Source organism: Acromyrmex echinatior, chromosome 16 (genome assembly GCF_024713525.1).
Source record: "Acromyrmex echinatior isolate Ae372 chromosome 16, ASM2471352v2, whole genome shotgun sequence".
NCBI classification, from domain to species: Eukaryota; Metazoa; Arthropoda; class Insecta; order Hymenoptera; family Formicidae; genus Acromyrmex; species Acromyrmex echinatior.
Window position 1 is genome coordinate 5398731 of NC_141867.1, and position 18586 is coordinate 5417316.

Sequence of the window (18586 nt, forward strand, 5' to 3'; positions counted from 1 at the left end):
CAGGAATTAATTATTGATATCACATTAATTTTCAAAACAGCGTCAACGCAAGTAACAAAATTTAACAAACTCACCGATTCGCCTTTCTCTCCCTTTTCGCCTTTCAATCCAGGATAGCCCTGTCGACAAGTAGAATCACATAAGACGGAATATTTATGATAAGAAGGGTCGTTGAAGTTATGACGTTTAAGACCATTTACGTACCGGTGGGCCGGGTAGACCCGGAGGTCCCATAAGGCCGGGGGGACCAATATCGCCGTAGTCGCCCTTTTCACCTTTGGGTCCGGATATTCCCTGGAATAAGGGACAAGCAAACGCGACATATGTAAAATGTTACAGCTTTATTCTTTAATAATTTAAGTATGCTAGTGCTGTAGTGTCAATTCGACGATCAAATATTAATTTGTGGACATTATTATTTCAATTAAATGATTGTGTTGTAAGGCTGACAATATGTGGCGCATAATTTGACTATGTCAAACAAATATATTTAGGAATTTATATTAATTATTACTATCCCAACATCTAACTTTAACCGTCTTTATATACTTTCTATATTTATGTAATATATTCATAGATATTGGCTGTATTTTTATAGTTTTATTCTTCCTTAATTCTTCCTTTATAAAACCTTCCATGTATTACGTAATATTGAGTTTGCACATTAGATTTAATACATAATATTCGAAACATTATATGAGCGCAACTGAAAATTGCGTTGATATAATATTACAGATATTATGTGTTGGTAATTCAGCGTGGAAGGGATATCTAATATTTTGTGAATATATTATGATACTTGTTACATTGCGGATATATCCTTCTTGGAATAACGTGCTTAATATTCTTTTAAAGTCTATTTGGACAATGCAAAAATTCGATAATGTTTGCTTAACTCATTTATAGTAATAACTCGAAAATCACATTTTTTGTATCATTTTTAAAGCGATATATTGATGCTACTGAAAGAAACGTTAAATCTTAAGGCATCAAAAATGCCATAGAAAATAGCGGACGATAGGGAATTTTTGTAATAACGTGAATGTAGATGCGGTGAACGCTAAAGTCATATTATCCATTTCTCAATTAGTTGTTAAGAAGAAGGTAACCTGATTTTCATAACATTCCGATAAACGGAATGATAGAAACTCCCTATTAAGTATATATAATACTATGAATTTATTTTCCTACAATTTTTGAGAGATTCTTTCCCCCATTTGCTCAACTTGATTCAACAATCACTGCAACGTAAAATACGCTGGCATTATGCAAAAGTCCGATGACGCGAGGGATATTAAATTTTCGTCACCTTTGTAAAACACGATGGCCATAACGTCTCCCGAATATTACACCGTGAAGGGCGTGGAAAGTCGAGGAGATTTGGGGAAACCATTTCTCATTTGCGTCTCACTTACCGGTAATCCGGGGGGTCCTTGGATACCAGGATCGCCGTCGGTTCCATTGAGCCCCTGCAAGCCCTGCAGTCCCATCTCTCCCTTGGGCCCTGAAAGCGAATTTGCCGACCGTGAGCTGCTCGGTTGCTCGAGCTCGCCGAAGTTAGATTAATTCGTGCGCGTGAACGCGATCGATGACGCTCCGCAATTCCGAAACGCGCGCGTGGCAAGAAACCTCCGGCGCATTGCCCACTTCGCCTTCCGTCGTTTTTCCGCTCTCGACTTCATTTTGCTCTGGGCGATTTCCCCGTGCCGGGAATACTTCCGGCGTGTTTATCGCGCTTCGATAGAACGGCTCACCCGAGGGACATCCGCAGACACTCGACGTTTATTGTTGTTCTAAATATTAGAGGTCTTTGAATATATGAATACGGATTTTATTATTCTATTCTTTTTAACCTGTAACTGGAACATGTGAATCCTATACAGCGACCCTGGGACGTTTTCCTAATTTTTAAATAGTGTAATGATGAAATATTTTTGTTTCACGATTTGATTTTTCACAATTTTTCTCTATTCATGTAGGCTAATTATTGTACTATATTTATATTAAATTTCAGTGCATTCTTAAAAAAAAAAAAAGTAGGCTAATTATTTATCGTACTATATTTGTGCTAAGTTTTAGTTGTTTCAAATATTTTAATTTTCTTAAAGAAAAAATAAAACTAATAACAAAATTAAATGAATTAAACTAATACAAATTACAAATATTTCAATTTTTAAAGAAAATGAAACTAATAATAAATAGTGGGTTCCAAGGAACACATGTTTGTTTAATGTCACAAAAAATACGTGTTCCTGTTACGGGTTAATGATAAAAAATAAAGAGAAATTTTTCAAATAAGTCATAACAAAACACATATTTGATTTGTATAAACTGGTTTTAAAGTGGCAGTCAATGAAATATTGTTACTGCATTAATATCTTCTGCATTGTCTGCCGATATTTTGATTGACATCATGAAAAGCATTTATCAAAAGACTGTCACGTTAACAATCCCTCAACGTTTGCCGCTAAATGTGCAATAATATTCGCAACGTCGCACATAGCAATGATAAATATCGATCGCCCGATGACTCTTTCAGAAAACAAACATTTAATTAAATATTCAATTCGATACGAAGTGGATTAATATTTAATTTCCTATATCGAACGATGAGCGTTATTAATTTTTGATTGAAATTTTTCGCGGAAGGCGAAGTTGGCGCGCATTACCGAAAGAGAATCGAGGGCACAGCCTTCGAATTCTTTTCCCTAAGGGCTAACGCGGGATCGTTTTCAAGTTTCGTGAGGGAACTTTTCGAATCGTTCCACTATTACATATCTTCGAAAAGTTAAACAAGAAACTTGAACTGATCTCGCGTCCGTGTTCAGTGGACCCGCATTATTCTCTGTATGTTTGCATAATCAAATAGGAAAGTAGGATTCTTTAACATCACGTTCATTTGGTATACATTTTGAAATTATATAATATACATTTTAAAACTATGAAACATTATTCTTTCATACCATTATATGCAAAAATATTCGGAAGAAGGTGCGGTGCCATTGATGCCAGTAAACGAACCGTATAACGAATATTTGCCTGTTTATTTTCCTAGAAAAAATTTGATATACCATGAATTTTAAAGTTTCTCGTATTGAACGTGAACTATTAAAAAAAAAAAATCAACTCAAAACAAAAAATAAAGAAAAAGAAATAAAAAATTTAGCGATAAAATCTGATTGGTGACATTAATCATCGTCGATCATGGATTATCTTCTGAAAGATGTGGCTATTACTGTTAACTATACATTTTGGGAAAGATTACACGAGTTCCGTAATTTTTGGATTTTTCATGCGAATGCATAGGAATATAGAGGCGCGATTAAAGGTATGTACGAAGGATCGCGGATTTTCGTGGGAGAATAATTCCACGAGGAATAAGAGGGCGGACACGATCGCTTTTTTTCGGTGCTTTATCCTTCGTCTTTTCCCGCCGCGGTAGAATGGTTTCGTGGTAATCTACCTGGTAAACCCGCGTCTCCCATGGCGCCCTTTTCGCCCCGGTAACCCCGTTCGCCGGGCTCACCCTTCGGACCCGGCAGGCCGGGGGCACCCCTCGCCAATGCCAAACCGCTCTCACCCTTGAAACCCTACAATGACACTGCAAGGTCAGATCCAACCAGGTCCTCCATGTGCGCTGTCAATTTCTTTTTCATTGTTGCTTCTAACGAAGCGTTAATCTGTCTTGTTTCAGAGAGGAGGGAGAGGAGGAGAGGATGATATTTCGAGATCTACGTCAATTAATTTGATCGATCTTAGTACTTCACGCTTGTTCAATTTTCACAATTCAATTTTAAGTGATAATCTACGTAATTGAATCTCTTTTTTACCTTAAATGCCAAGATCGTAAGTGCACAACTACTTTTGTACTACACATTTAAACACACTTGCAGTCTAAACAAATTTATTTCATGACGTAGACAACGACTACTAATACTCATGCGACTACGGAGAATTCGTTAGTTAGGGTTCAAATTTAGTAGAAAATTAAGGACTACTAATGTATCTCTCTTTTCTCTCTCGTGCTATGATAACATCTATGATTTATAGTCTCTTCTCATAATTACAACCTGTAGAGCCAGTCCTACTGCTTAATAGGATCTTTTCTTGTTCGCAAAACGCAAAAAGGTATCCCATAAATTTTGACTTATTACATATCGGCATGTACATTTATGCAGCAATAAAACCTTTCAATTTACATGCATTACTAAAATGTAACGTGATATGATTTATACCGCGAAATATTATTAACAAGTTGATATAACAAAAACACATAAAGGAATCCTTCAAATTCAGAAAATTAAAATATTTTAATTATATTAGGTGTTGGAATTAATTCGTAGCGTTTTTAATGAAAGAATGTTATTTATTTCACATGAGCATTAAAAAATACATTAATGAAAGTACTTCCCATCACTTGTAAAACGCTACGAATTAATTCCAACACCTAATATAATTTACGAAATGTAGTTCATTGAGAATATAAGAATGTTACGCGAGAGAGAAAGAGAGAAGGCGAACAAGGGGTAGGACCGACAGAAAAAGTATTAAATAAAAATAGATAAAAATATTAATCGCGCGAAAAATGAGCAGAGAGAGAGAGAGAGAGAGAGAAAGAGAGAGAGAGAGGGGGGGAAGAGAGAGAGAGAAGGAGACACCATAGTATATCACGCAGTATAAGCTACAAACTTTGACAGGATCTTGAATACTTACGCGACAGCCTGCAGGCGTTTGCGATCGCCAGTCGATAGAGTTGCGAGAGCCTCAACACAACAACAAGCCGGAGTAGTAGTGGTTATTAGTGATTAGTGAATCGAACCGATACACGCGGAAGAGTAGTGGGGTGGTGTTACTCGCTACATAAACACAAATTAGTTACACAAGCTACGTACACTACACGCCGAGGATCACTACTCACTAATTGTACATATACACACGCACACACTCACACGCACGCTATCAAAAGCGCTCGATGTCGCCTCCGTCATCTTAAAAACAACAGTGGCGAATGTCGTGGACATCTATATACACAGTCCACTCAAAAATACCTTAGAGATCTTTCGACGAATTTGGAAGTCCATTTTTCTTTAGCAAAAAATATCAAAGACAATTGTATATTTAGCTTCTTTATACTGAAAAAATTTTATTAAATTTTAATATATATCTCTTTGAATAGTCCTATATAAACATTTACAGTAAATATTTACTCAATAAAAAAATGACAATTAAATTAAATTAATGGTTTGTATCAAATCAATATATATTATATTTACATTTAGTAAATATTTACTTGGAATTATTCAAACAAATATTTATTAAAATTTAATTTTTCTTCAATGTATGTCTGAAAATTTTAAATAAAAATTTTTAAACTGTAGTAATATAATTAGTGTAATAATTATAATTGTCATTATAGAGAAAATTTGGAATTAAATTTTGCAGGCAAATTTAAATCCTATGAAAAACAAGTAAGACCTTCCGTAAAAATTAAGCTACAATACTTTCAAAAGAGATCAATTCCAAGTATTGTCCGAGGGTCCGTCTCTAAGATATTTTTGAATAAATTGGCGTACTCCATATACGTTATCTGTAATTAAACGTATACTTGGCCGTGGCTTTGCAATCGGAACGCACGCAGCGCATCCGGAACAAGCATCCCGGTTTCGCATCTCGTTAGAGAAGCAAATCGAGTGGACGGCCGAAGTTGTGAGCGAGCTTGCTTTGTGGTCGAATGGCGAATTTTACGATTCGGTGAACCAGAGGTAAGTATCGCGAGCGGACAGTATCCGCGAGTTTATCGTCGTGGTTCGACCGCGAAACTGCAGCGGAACTGCAGCGGAACTGCCGAAGTTGCTCCGAAGGGTAATTCTGAGTGTCTGAAACCGTGTCTATAAAAGCCGGATTACAAGATTTGTGTAAATTTCGCATTTAATCGTATTTTCTGCAAATGCATTATATTTCCATTTACTTGCAAAATTATTCCGCACCATAGTCGCGGAAAAGAAATCGCGAACCGTAATGGCAATTACATTAAGAGAACAATTCTTCTTACAATAGAAAGGAAGGAATTAAAGAACTGATTTGTGCTCAAGAAGATGTAAAAGGAATAATGTTTTTTATAGACTCTGATTTTATGAATATAATATTAATAAAAAATTCGGGACGATTAGGGAATATCTCGAAAAATTGAGCACGAACATGGTGTATTTATGCAAATTTCAATATTCTTGCTTAATTTTTCCTCAACCAAAACTTAATAAGAGCTATTTTTAATCTCTCTCGTTGCATCTTAATTCAATATAGTCCTATATATCTGAAAAAATGCGTTTTTTCATTGGAGGATGTGAAACTCATGCATGTATTTTTTTACTCATTAGTTTAAAATTTATCATGCTTTTAGCATTACACGTGGTAAAATTCGCTGTCAAAAGTATACTCGTTCACTAGCCATTTTACTACAAAAAATGACTCGTAATTCCACAAAATAAAATACATAGAATTACAGAGAATTTAATAATTTCTAAATGGGACAGCACTTTTCTGTCGTAAACACATGAAACGAACAGACGAGCTTTAACACATTAGAGAAAGAAACACATATTTGTGCATTAAATGTATATAAAATGATGAACGTGTTTAAAAATTAATATCATTAATTTATATGAAATTTGATTTTATAGAACAATCGTTTTTTGTACAAGTATAATTATTTTTTAGAAAATTTTTACGTATTTATATAGTATTCCCCCAGACGTAATTTTCAATCGTTAATTTAAATTAGCAAAAAAATTTATTACACATATTTTAAAATTTTAGTATGAAATGCTGACGTATAATGAAAGCTAAGAATAAAAGAAATGAATAGAATTGTATTCGTTGATCAATTATAACAAATCTCATTTTTCATTGTCATTAATTCAATTTAATTTTAATTCAATTTTTATTGAAAATCAAAATTAAATAATCGGGCTCTCGAAATTAAAAAACCAAAAATATAATGCTATATAATTATCATAATTTTTTCATTCGTTCAAATTAAGTCTGTATTGAAAATGTCGTTTCCAATATATTATGTGAAGAGTTTATGACTATATAAATTGCGCAAAAACTCTCGCGCTGTGTACTATAAAGCTCTCATTGTTCGTAGTACGTATTTTTGGTTTTTTATATTGATATACTATATTTAATTTTAATTAAATCCTTTTTTTTCGAGAAAATATTAAGTTTCTACTTTTATACCATGCTGAAATTGCCAAAAAATTATGTTAAACCGCATATCAGCTTGATACAGAAAAAGAAATCTTGAGAAACTAATATTCCTTGCAAAACCAGAGCAATAAATTTCATCAATAAAATCACGTTTCGGTTGACAATTTCAAACACGTTAAATACCACGGTCAGAACAATCATATCGAAGCGTTTCATTAATTTTTGACATAACCACGAGCGTTCGGGAAGTCACATGTTGTAACAATGGATCAATTAACGAGTATACGTGTTAAGAAACTTTCATTTTCTCTTTTTCATCTTTATACAATTAAAATACGTCGCGCGTTCTTAATTCTAGAGATGCTGTTATTCGCGGAAAAAAATACAAGCGTTTGCGGAGGATGCGCTGCGCGTGGTCGCCGTTTGCAATAGTCATCGGAAAAGTTACGATCGCTCGGCAGATCTACGAGTATACTTACGATGGACCCGAAAGAGTGGTACGGTCGCACGCCAAGCTCTTAGGCGCACTAGTTTACAGGTGTTAGGCGCGTAGGCGTGTAATTCGGCCGGAAGGAGAGCGCTTTAAGCCCGCCACCCCTGTTTGTTCGCTCGCTTGCTTGCTTGCTTGTTTGTTTGCCAGCTCACAGTCTGCGGTTCGCGAATGCGTGGTGCCGGTGGTGATGAGCGCGAATGCGTGGAGACGATCGATGTCTCGACGTTCGCGCGAGAGGTAAAAACACGAGAATAAGAAATAAGGAGAGAAAGAGAGAAAAAGAAAGAATTAGGGGGTTGAGAAGAGGGAGAATCCGAGGAGAAGCCTCGGATATCACAATATGGATACGTGTTATTTGCTGCTACCAACGTTTCTTTTTTTCCTATCTGTTTTCTTTCCGTTCCTGCTTACTATTCTACTTTTTTTTTCACTTTCCATGTCGTTATTTTTTTTCGCATTTTTTTTTATGGGACAGACGAGTCCCAGCAGTCGCTCGAGGTACGTATGCAATTCCGAAGATGGACACGGACGGGCGAGGAAAGTTCCCGAAGGAGGCGCGAGAAAATATCGCGTGTAAAAAAATATACATATGCGGTTTTGCGAATCGAATAGCGACAAGAGCGATATATCTGTAACAATGTGTTGCCGAATAACAAATAACACATGAAATATTCTGTGGTCAGTTTATAAATGTATGAATTTCAAATTCAATGTTACTTGATTCGATAGGAATCGAATATATGTGCGTGCGACCGCATTTAAAAACTATCGCAGGTGCTACAATTGTAAATACACTACAATTGCATTGTAAACACTCAAATAAAAGGAATTAATTGATCAACAGGATGTTCATTGAAATCTTGTGGAAAAATTCCCTGAGAATCCTCAGATATATTTTTCAGATATTTTTATTCAAAATTCCAGGTTAGAGAATGTTTTAATGCAACTTTGAAATAAATTAGAGTGCAAGCAACGCAAATTAACTATGTATTGAAAATTAGTAAAAGATTCTACGAGACTATATCTATCATTTTCTAATTGCCGCGAAATCTATACGATAACAAAGATTCATTCAATATTCTCTTCTATTGTCTATCTTCTATTTTTATCCTATTTTTTTTAAAATAAAAACTCGCAAAGATATACGTGAACATACGCGAATGATGCTACACTTATTGCTAATCAATTATTGTCAACATTTTACATTATCAAACAAAAGGTGTTTGCAAAAAAAATTATATTTTCAGAAAAACACAGAAATTAAATTTAAAGATTAAATTTTTAAATTTTCTCTGAGCACCGATAAAATTCTATGAAACTCCCTCATTTGTAAGAGTAAAACAGAAATCTCTTGAAAATTCTAGGTTTTCCAAGTTTTTCCAGATAGTAAACATCATGGATCAATTACATTTTTTCCACGGAATTCAAATTCTAGACATAGAATCAAATGGAGAAAATTCGTTTTTCCCGTTTCGTTCCTTTAACGCCGTTTCTTCGTGTCGCGCAACCACGGCTCCGTCGAGGGAGTAAACATCTTCGCGAAGCGAGATTACAAATCGTTTCACAGCGAGGAACTTCCCTCTGCCCGTAACCGTAACCGAGTGACGATGCTGTTCGGCTGCAGTTTATTCGACGATGCAAATGTGACGGAGTGACGTACGTGCTCATGCTCGCGTGACTGCGTGAAGAGTGCCGTGCCGTGCCGTGCTGTGCACGCGCGTCGTGCTTGCGGCTCGAAGCGTCTCGCAGAGGGAGCGGAGTCGCTCGTTTTCGGAACCAGAGAGATCTCGAAGATTACAAAATCTAATATTCCACGGGAAAAGCTCGAGACGTCGGCAATGTTCGAAAGTAGGACGAAAGAAACCAAGAAGTCGAAAAGGAGCGAAAATGGATAAAAAAAAAAGTTGCGCATTTTTCGCGGAGAAGGGAGAATTACGGCGTTTGTTCTCTTCGGTACCGCGAAGAATTTAATCGGCAAAAAATAGAAGATTGATGATTGAAATCTTCAGACGAGTCAAGTGCAATTTCATATTTAAATCTACCGAAATAATTAATGCTGAAATTTATCAGGCAAAAATCGAAGGATGATTAATGTTTCGTTGATTTCCTAAATTAGATTGATTAGAATTGTGGTACGAGCAAGCAAACGAAATATGATAAAACCGTATATATGTATAAACGCAATACTTTACGAGAAGATCTGTTTCTCCAACGCGGCATTAAGAGCGATGTAATCGAGAATATCGAATCAGGCAATCTCTAAAGCCATGTGACGAAAATTTTGCTGACGCTAAACACTCGATCTATATATATATATATATATCTACTATATATATCTATATAGGTTCAGACTGGAAAGGCATGTGTTGTGACACGTTGTAAAAAAAAAATCAGACTGAATCCCACGCGAAAAGAAACTACGGTTACGTCATGCTACGTACATAAGAGAGATCTAAATGGTGACACAACCCAAGTCAAGAAACATGCGGTTATCAGCGTCCGAGGGACGTGAGTGTTCGATATACTTTTGCTATCATGCAAAAACATGCATATACCATGCGGGACGTAGGATGCAACTGGAAGGTTCAAGAGGGTATCAGGGAACAGATTGGATGGACCATCCCTTTCTTTCTTTTTTTTTTCTTCTTTTAATTTGTTTCTGCTTCCTGCTACGTTCGGATTCAATCAACGGATAACGGGATCGGTCGGATAGATGGATGGCTGAGTAGGGATGGGGTGGATGGATGGTCATACGGGGTTGCTTTGGTCGATGGTCGGCGGCGGTCGGAGGACCTCGCTGAAGCTTACCCTCTTCCCTTGCTTTCCCCGAGTACCCTTCTCGCCGGGTAGGCCGGGCGGTCCTGTCGGGCCCAGTTCTCCCTTCTCGCCCGGAGATCCTGCGTGCCGTGGATAAGATGAGACATGGTGCCCGCACACCACGCTGGCTCGTCCGCATGCACGCACGCACGCACGCACGCGAACGAGCAGCGCGGAATTTCCGAAAAAGAGAATTTTTTCGAAGAGAATCTTCGAGTGATCGAACGCCGGTCAAAGTGACGTTTGACGACGGATTGCGTGATCGAGCTTTACGGAAGTAGATATGAACCGAAAGAACGCGGCGCCTGCGGCGATTTTGAAATAAAACAAATTGTGCGAAGAAATTTTGCGACAAGTAACGCGATCGGTTGAAATGTTACAATGTAAACCCGAATGTAACATGATCAATTAGGATTGAGCAATTACGCGTAAGAAAATAATTTTGCTGAAGTATCTAAAAATTCAGTTATAAGATACAAATCTGAAGATAATTTTGTTAGACCATGAAAATAATCAAGTAGAAGGCTTCAGCGTGGATGACAATGTTGCAAAAAGTTTTAACATTCTAGTAATTAGTTTGAGCGCCTTACATAATTATTTCGATAGTTCAAACAAAATTTTACCGAGATAAAATTTATTAAATCTTAATATATAATTTTTCAATAGCATTAACTTTTAGTTACAGTAAATAAATATTTATTTAATAACAAATTGAGAGTTCAATCAAATTAATGGTTCTTGTACAAGTAAATATAAATATACATTAATCGAACAAATATTTATTAAAATTTAATACATTTTTTCAATGTAACTGAATTTTTAAATACTTCAGTAAAATCGTTCTTCTCGTGTAAGAATTGAAAATTGCGGTTTGTCAAGCGTCGTACAGATTAACACTTCATTTGCAGTGACATGCTTGATCGTTACTTTTTTATCGATTGTCTTTGATTTATCTACAGTTCTCAGATAGAACTGACAGCAATATATTCTCGCAACGAAAACGATCAATGTTGTTCTGTCACACGGCAAAAGAACTTCTATATCTGCATAATAGGATTTTCTTTCATTTGCTCGCCAGTAATAGAATGACATTTGTCATAATTTCTGTAATACTGATATAAAAATTAGAGAATATTTCGTCTCTATAAAATTTGTTTCAAATCGATATAAAGTTAAATAAATTTATATTATATTTTCTTTTATATTTTATAAGAAAATTTCTTTGAAAAATGAATTTGAAATTTGCTTATCTTCCTTTAGTGATTAATATCGCAAACACATAAACTGTGTGTGTTACTTGTTTTAACGCGCGAGCTACCTTTTCTAGATGTTATTTATACTATAAAGTCACGAAATGGCAACTCTGTGTGTGTGTGTGTGTGTGTGTGTGTGTGTGTGTGTGTGTGTGTGTGTGTGTGTGTGTGTGTGTGTGTGTGTGTGTGTGTGTGTGTGTGCAAAAATTCTCACGTGCACAAAACGAAATTCGAGGATCGCGCGAGTGAATCGCACCGTACAGAGTAAATACACCGCATGGCGCGCACCGTTGATTCTAAAATACGACTTTGTACAATATCGACAGTAGCGAGTTTCTGCGACTCCACTGGTTGTTGCAGTTCGTGCCATGAAATTGCGAGACGGATTTGTATGTGGCTAAATTAATTCTGTCAGGCGCGCATGTATAATGCTCGGAAACGTTGTTACCCCATCCTTGGTTCTCTGCTGTCATCGTACAACGGTATAAAGACGGATTAGCGTTCGCGTAATTTCGTTTCTGTCGAATGCATTGGACTTGTATAGTTGTTAGCCGCGCTTTTCACGACGTTGTCTTCGACACGATCATATCGGGCTATCTTATCAACGCTAGATTATTTTCTTGCACAGACGAAGATAAATTGACGTAGAGCTTTCATCTAAAATTCACAAGGTCTACAAAAAAAAGAGGACTTTAAATCCGGTCTTTCTGCTAAATTCCTTTACCTTCAGTTTATTCTTGATTGGAATAAAAGATTTTATCTCAAAGATATGATCTAATTACTTCTTTTTACGAAGGAGATTAATTCCATTCGAATCGAATAAACTTATTTTCGAACTGTATGTTTGCAATTTCATAAATAAATTGCATAAATTTTCAATAATTGGTTTTCCAATCGTCTCTTTAAACTAGTTACAGGTTTCGTAACGAGCGCTTAAAACTGTTTCGGTGTTTCCTATTTTCCTGACGGTTCTCACTCAATTATAATCACGGTGTTTCTCTCGCGGATCAATCATGTCGCGAGGCAGGTAACTGATACTCGCGACGCTTTTGCCAATATCCGACATATCACGGTCAACACGGCGCGCTGTAAACGGTCGTTTACGAGTAGCGAGATCGGATTCTGAATACGTCCGCGATCGTAAATCATTTTCTCGCCGTCGCGCGGTACGGCAGGGTGGGCGTACGAACGTTGACGAACGACCTAGTCGTGAGATATTGGCGCGAGAGGTGAGTCGGAATTTTTTTAAGCCGACAGTCGCGCTCGTCTTTACGCGACGAGATATTCTCCAGCTTCCGCGCCGCGCCGCGCCGTGCCTCAGGACTGCGCATTTATTACCTTTGTACTATTCACGAGAAGCGTTGCGCTTGGTGTCTCCTGTCTTGTAATTTTAAACAGGGCTGAATCTTTTACACAGAGTATCTTAGAATTGTCGTGACGGCTCCCAGAGGCCACAGATTTCTCGGTTACACTTAGAAGCGATTTTTTTTTTCGGCCAATATTTCTTAAAAATTCTACGTCGGTCGCATCTTTATAACGTTAGCGCTACTGAACATCTCAGTTCAATGAAATTCGGATTTTATATTATAAAGTTAATTCAATTTTCTACGAAGTTAAGCCTTAGGAATTTTTTTAAAACCTCTTTTGTTACGTCCTATTTATTTTAAAACTATATAATCCTGGCTTTGCAATAATGTTGTACTGTGATATTTTAACGTGCTTAAGTAACGATAACATCTAATTATTTTTCTTTTATTATGGAATTTTTTCTTGTAATTGTCTTCTTTTTTGTAAGATTATTTTTACCCAAGTAAAGGAAAAGATGATTATGTGATTCTTGCTTCCAACATGAGTCCTACTTAAAATTCTATTATAATTAACACCATCTCTTGCAAAAAGTTTTTAGCTTATTCTTAAGATGGATATCGAAATGTGAAATATTGCTGCCATGATTGGCAAGACCTTTTTGTCGATAGGATCAACGCAAAAGTATTGCTAGGAGAATGTATTTACGAAACAAAAATTCCTGAATCTAATAATATCTTAATAAGAATTTCTATGAGATTAAATTATTTAGATTTTTCATGGGAAATTCTAAAGAACCTGAAGAAATTAGATTCTGTAAAAGAAGACTCACTTTACCATCACAGGTAGTTACATCGTAATGTTTCTTTCATTTAAACAGTTTTTTCCATTTTGTAAATTATCTTAATTCATTTATCATTTCAAGTATATCTTTATTAAATTCAGATCAATAAATTATCTGCGACATTGACTTGAATATAATTGAAAAATACAAAAATTACACAGAAAAACAAAATGGAGGATCAAATTACCGCCTTTTCCTCTACGAATTTCGCGAGATATCACCATGTACATAAATGTGTGCGCAGTTTTTTGGTGCTCCTCGAGGACGCTCAACTCCCGAAGGGTTAACGTCCGATCCGCACGGGACGAGTGGTAGAAAAAAAAAGGAGGCTCGCGCGAATGGCAAAGAAAGATTTGCTCACGGCCGCATATATTACTACGCCGGCGAGACACAGCGTATATACGCCCACCATGCGTGATCGCTTCTCGATCTCCTCTTGACTGAGAGGAACCTGCACGGTCATCCAAGTCAAGATTTCCTCGTCAAACATTTCCGCCTTTTCTTCGCCCGAGGTCACACTGGCGCGCAAAGATAATCGATTCGCGAAGATAATCGGATGAATGTCACATAGCGTTCCGATTCCCAACTATCGTGCGTGACCGACTTAATTCTTGTGGCTCACGATACTAATGATTTCTCAATCCGCGCACTGCCCGTCCAAAAGAATCCACGAGGAAATAATAAAGTGGAAGATTATAGCATTAAATAATACAATATTATTAAAATAATGTGGAAAATATCAATTTTAATAAACGACGTGAAAAAAAATATTAATTTAATGAAACGTATTAATTGAAATGTAAAATACTGTCGAGGAAATGAAAAATAACCGACGCAAAGAAAAAAAAATAATATCTAGTTCCGTGTATGATTTCCTGATATAATTAGAAAAGCTACGATATCAGATTCAAATGAAATGCTAACGAAATAAATAATTTGCATAGAAGATTCGCAGAGAGTTACCGTGATGTGTTCTCGTATTCCTCACAGGAATGCAATTGACGTGTAATGTTTAATCATTTATTTCGTATGCAGATTATCTCGTTTGTATGCTTACCAGGTGGTCCTGGTGGACCAGGTGGGCCCTCAAATACTCCACTTGGAAACTGCTCACCCTTTAAGGTCGTCGTGAAGCCCCGATCGCCTTTATCACCCTTGTCACCCTGTCGAAAATAAACTTTCGATGATTTTTCGATAATTATTCCATATTCACGCAACTCCTCTCTCATATTTTTCGCTTCGTTACAATAATTATTTTCTGAAAATGAAATTATCACGTTTCTTTTTCCACGGCAATTCTGTCCAACGCATACGACAGGTTAATTAAAAGAACACTTTCCTAAATGGATAGCATTTGATGATCCTTTATCGTGGCAGTATCAAGCGTCAGTAATTAATATGCAGGAACGTGCTTTCGAATGTAATTAATTATAGTTGGATTAAATTAACAATGCGCCGGACGTAATTAATACTCCATTGTTCTGTAATCGCTCTGTTGTACTCCATTAATAATTATCGGTTACGTAACCTCTTGAATGGCAATATTAAGAGCGTAATATCTACGTTGCGCTTTTTTTCAACGACGAATAGCTATGTACGAGCTTAGTTTTTACGTGTAAAAAAAAAAAATTTCAAAAAATACGAAAAATAGTGCATAGTCTTCTCATCTTCGCTAAGCTAAATATGTAGATTGAACGGTTTATCGCCCGTTATTAAGCGAAATTGAGACGCCGTTGAAATTTGAGAGAAATTCAAAATCCCATGAGATTAGCCGGATTTGTTTCAAACCACGTACTTGAAAGCACGCGGCCCGTAATCATTACATAATTCCACGGTATAACGTGGTTACCTGCGGTGATACATCCGTAATATTAAATCATTCTCTGTGGAATTTTGAATCCGCGGTATCAGATGTTTGATATTTCGAAATACGCAAGCCCGCGATTATGCGTGAAATCGCGCTTTATAATATCAATCACGTAAATAAAGTTAAGTTTAATTCCAGTTAAACGCCAATATTGCTATACCAATCTAACTATCGACAAATCGGGAATGGAGATAATTTATACATTGATATGCTGTAACATATTTATGAAAATAAAATTTATTTATATTATCTTGTGAATATATCATGTTCACGCGAGAATCCAAATTTTACGACAATATACTTTTTGCTCTTTGCCTTTATTTCTTTAATGACGGAATAATTACAAATCCTTTTAATACATTTTTAATTAATATTAATGAGATAATTAATTTGAGAGATTCATTTGAGAGATAATTTTAGTTTTTTAATTATCTTTCCAGCTCAACTTTGTATATAATTAATTCCATAACAACTTTTTGATATGTTTAGAAATTATCTATATATTACACACAAAAAAGCGCAAATGAGATTTATATTATAAATTCCAATAAAACTTTTCAAAAATTCTCTACGGAATATTTTTATAACGTTCTATATATTTTTAAAAAATAATATTGAAAGAATCTTTTAAATAGGTCACTCACTTCTCCATTCTTTTTAACGTTAGTGCATTCTTTGCTAAGAGAAAGAATGCTATTTTCACTCCTTTCATGATGGGAAGCACCTGTCACGTCATGAAAAAGAGGATCGAGAAAAGCTCTTTAAATTTACGGAAATAGGTGACACTTGATATCTCGATGTTCCAAAGTCGAGAATGGTCGACGTGTAACCAGAGATAAAACATGGATTAAATCTGTCTGATTTACCTTGGGACCTGCAAGTCCTGGCGTGCCCGTCGGGCCGATGGGTCCGATCGGCCCGGGCGGGCCCTTCTCCCCTGGTGCGCCGACCTCGCCCGGAATCCCCTGTCTGCCCTCATGTCCAGGAAGACCCTCGGCTCCTGGCGGACCGGGTGGTCCCGGCGGCCCGGGTTCACCCGGTTCTCCCTGTTACGTCCCAAGAGCGTTACGTCGTTACGGCTTTTCTCTCCGGCGAGAGCCCTCGACACAAGAGTGTCTCTCGGTACTCGTCGGTTTGTGCCACGGACTGACGGGGGATCGACAAGGGGAAGAGAGAGAAGAAGGGGGGTCAAAGAAGAAGGAGAGTCGTATGTGTGATGTACGATCTCTCGGGTGAGGATGGCGGAACAGTAAAAAGAAGTAAATAGGAAAGCGAGAGAACGAAAGATAGACAGAGCAAGAGAGAGAGAGAGAGAGAGAGAGAGGGGGGGGCACAGACGAAGTTAGTAGAGTTGAGAGAAAAAGAGAGAAAGAGAGACAAAGAGACAGAGAAGAGGAAGGTATGTGGACTGGCGGGTGGACGCAGGAAAAAGGAGAACTCGCGAGAGAACAATGCATGGAAACGAGAAAGATCTCTGCGCGCGCGCGCGCGCGCGAGCGGAGGGTACGGGGTTGCTCTTCGCGCGGATTTATGGTTTCACGATGCGGCGAGTAACTACAGCAAATTACGAAATGGACCTTTTATCGTGTTACCGTATTACTACACGATGCTGCTTCGATGGCGTGAAAGGGCGGGTGAAGAGTTTTCGTTTAGCAAGAGAATTTTTCATTATCTCTCTTGTAAGAAGATGCCCAAAGATACTGGAGATGTAACCGGATGTCGTGGAAAAATATTCCTTCATGGTGGTCTTTAAGATCGTTTCTTTCTTCCATAGATACTTTCACGCGATCGTTTTCGACGTAATGTAGAAAAGTTTCCGATGTAACAGAAGCCGTTAAAAGACAGTGTCCATTGTCCGGAGCTAAAATCGCGGTACGATAAGTTCAAAAGTAATTTTGAAATATCTTTAAGCGAACAAGTTTTATCTTTCCTTCTACAGTTATTGGCACTCGAAGTAAAGTAATTTAATGAAACAGAAAAAAGCTGGCGAGGTGAGAGAAAGAGAGAGATAAGATTTTGATTATACCTTTTTTTTAAGTAGTAATTTTAACTAATGGGATTTTTGTAAAACTAAACCTAACGTTTAATTAATTCTCGTTTCTATACGTTTCATCATTATCGGAGAGAAACTCAACAAGCGAAATATCTTTGTCAATTTTTTTTGCAAAATTAAACATCCCGATAATAAAATTATAAATATTTTTGAATTCCTATCGAATTAAAATTCCACTAAAATTACCGGAAGATCAGAATTTTATTTTTAATAATTAATACTTGTGCGCGGCGCGTGTATGACGATACGAAAAATATCGCTGTCAGCACGTGTCATATGCGGAATACTACGCGTGCTCTCTCGGGTCAAATATTAATTAGACCCTTCATCAAACGCATTCGGGAACGATGAATGCCGCGGTTCGTCGAAGGCCCAGCTATTGAAACAGCATTTTCCAGCGGCGATGAGACAACCCGCGTATATACGAGTGAGCAATTAATTTCTGTCACGACCGGAGAGACACATCAGCGGGGGCCGAGCATGAACGGCCTCGCCCGAGAGCAACCACCCTGCACCCCCGTAGCAAATGCGCGCGGAGAACACGTGTTTATATGCGTTCGCGAGAGACAACGTTGAACGCGGGAAAGACGATATTTGCGCGATAACGCGCCGCGACTCGACCACACTGAGCGCATACACATGCATGCAATCGCGAACCTGGATGATGGCCGAGACAAATAACGATGGATCGTCGTTCGGTGCGTACAGCGGGACACCACATACACGCACAATATGCCCAGGCAGA

General features: G+C 37.2%; 1 protein-coding gene across 19 annotated transcripts in view; it reads right to left on the reverse strand.

The window, feature by feature from the left end:
• The window catches only part of LOC105149771 (uncharacterized), a 172291-nt gene that overhangs the window by 21782 nt on the left and 131923 nt on the right, over positions 1-18586 (reverse strand). For 18 of the 19 annotated variants that reach the window (XM_087414521.1, XM_087414520.1, XM_087414515.1 and 15 more), the window contains 7 exons: positions 16655-16834; positions 14979-15084; positions 10511-10599; positions 3464-3590; positions 1416-1504; positions 205-294; positions 75-119 (listed from right to left, as the gene is read on the reverse strand). In XM_087414521.1, the coding sequence (XP_087270647.1) occupies positions 75-119; positions 205-294; positions 1416-1504; positions 3464-3590; positions 10511-10599; positions 14979-15084; positions 16655-16834 (726 nt within the window). The remainder of the gene's footprint in view (positions 1-74; positions 120-204; positions 295-1415; positions 1505-3463; positions 3591-10510; positions 10600-14978; positions 15085-16654; positions 16835-18586) is intronic. The other variant, XM_087414519.1, reaches the window with a different exon arrangement.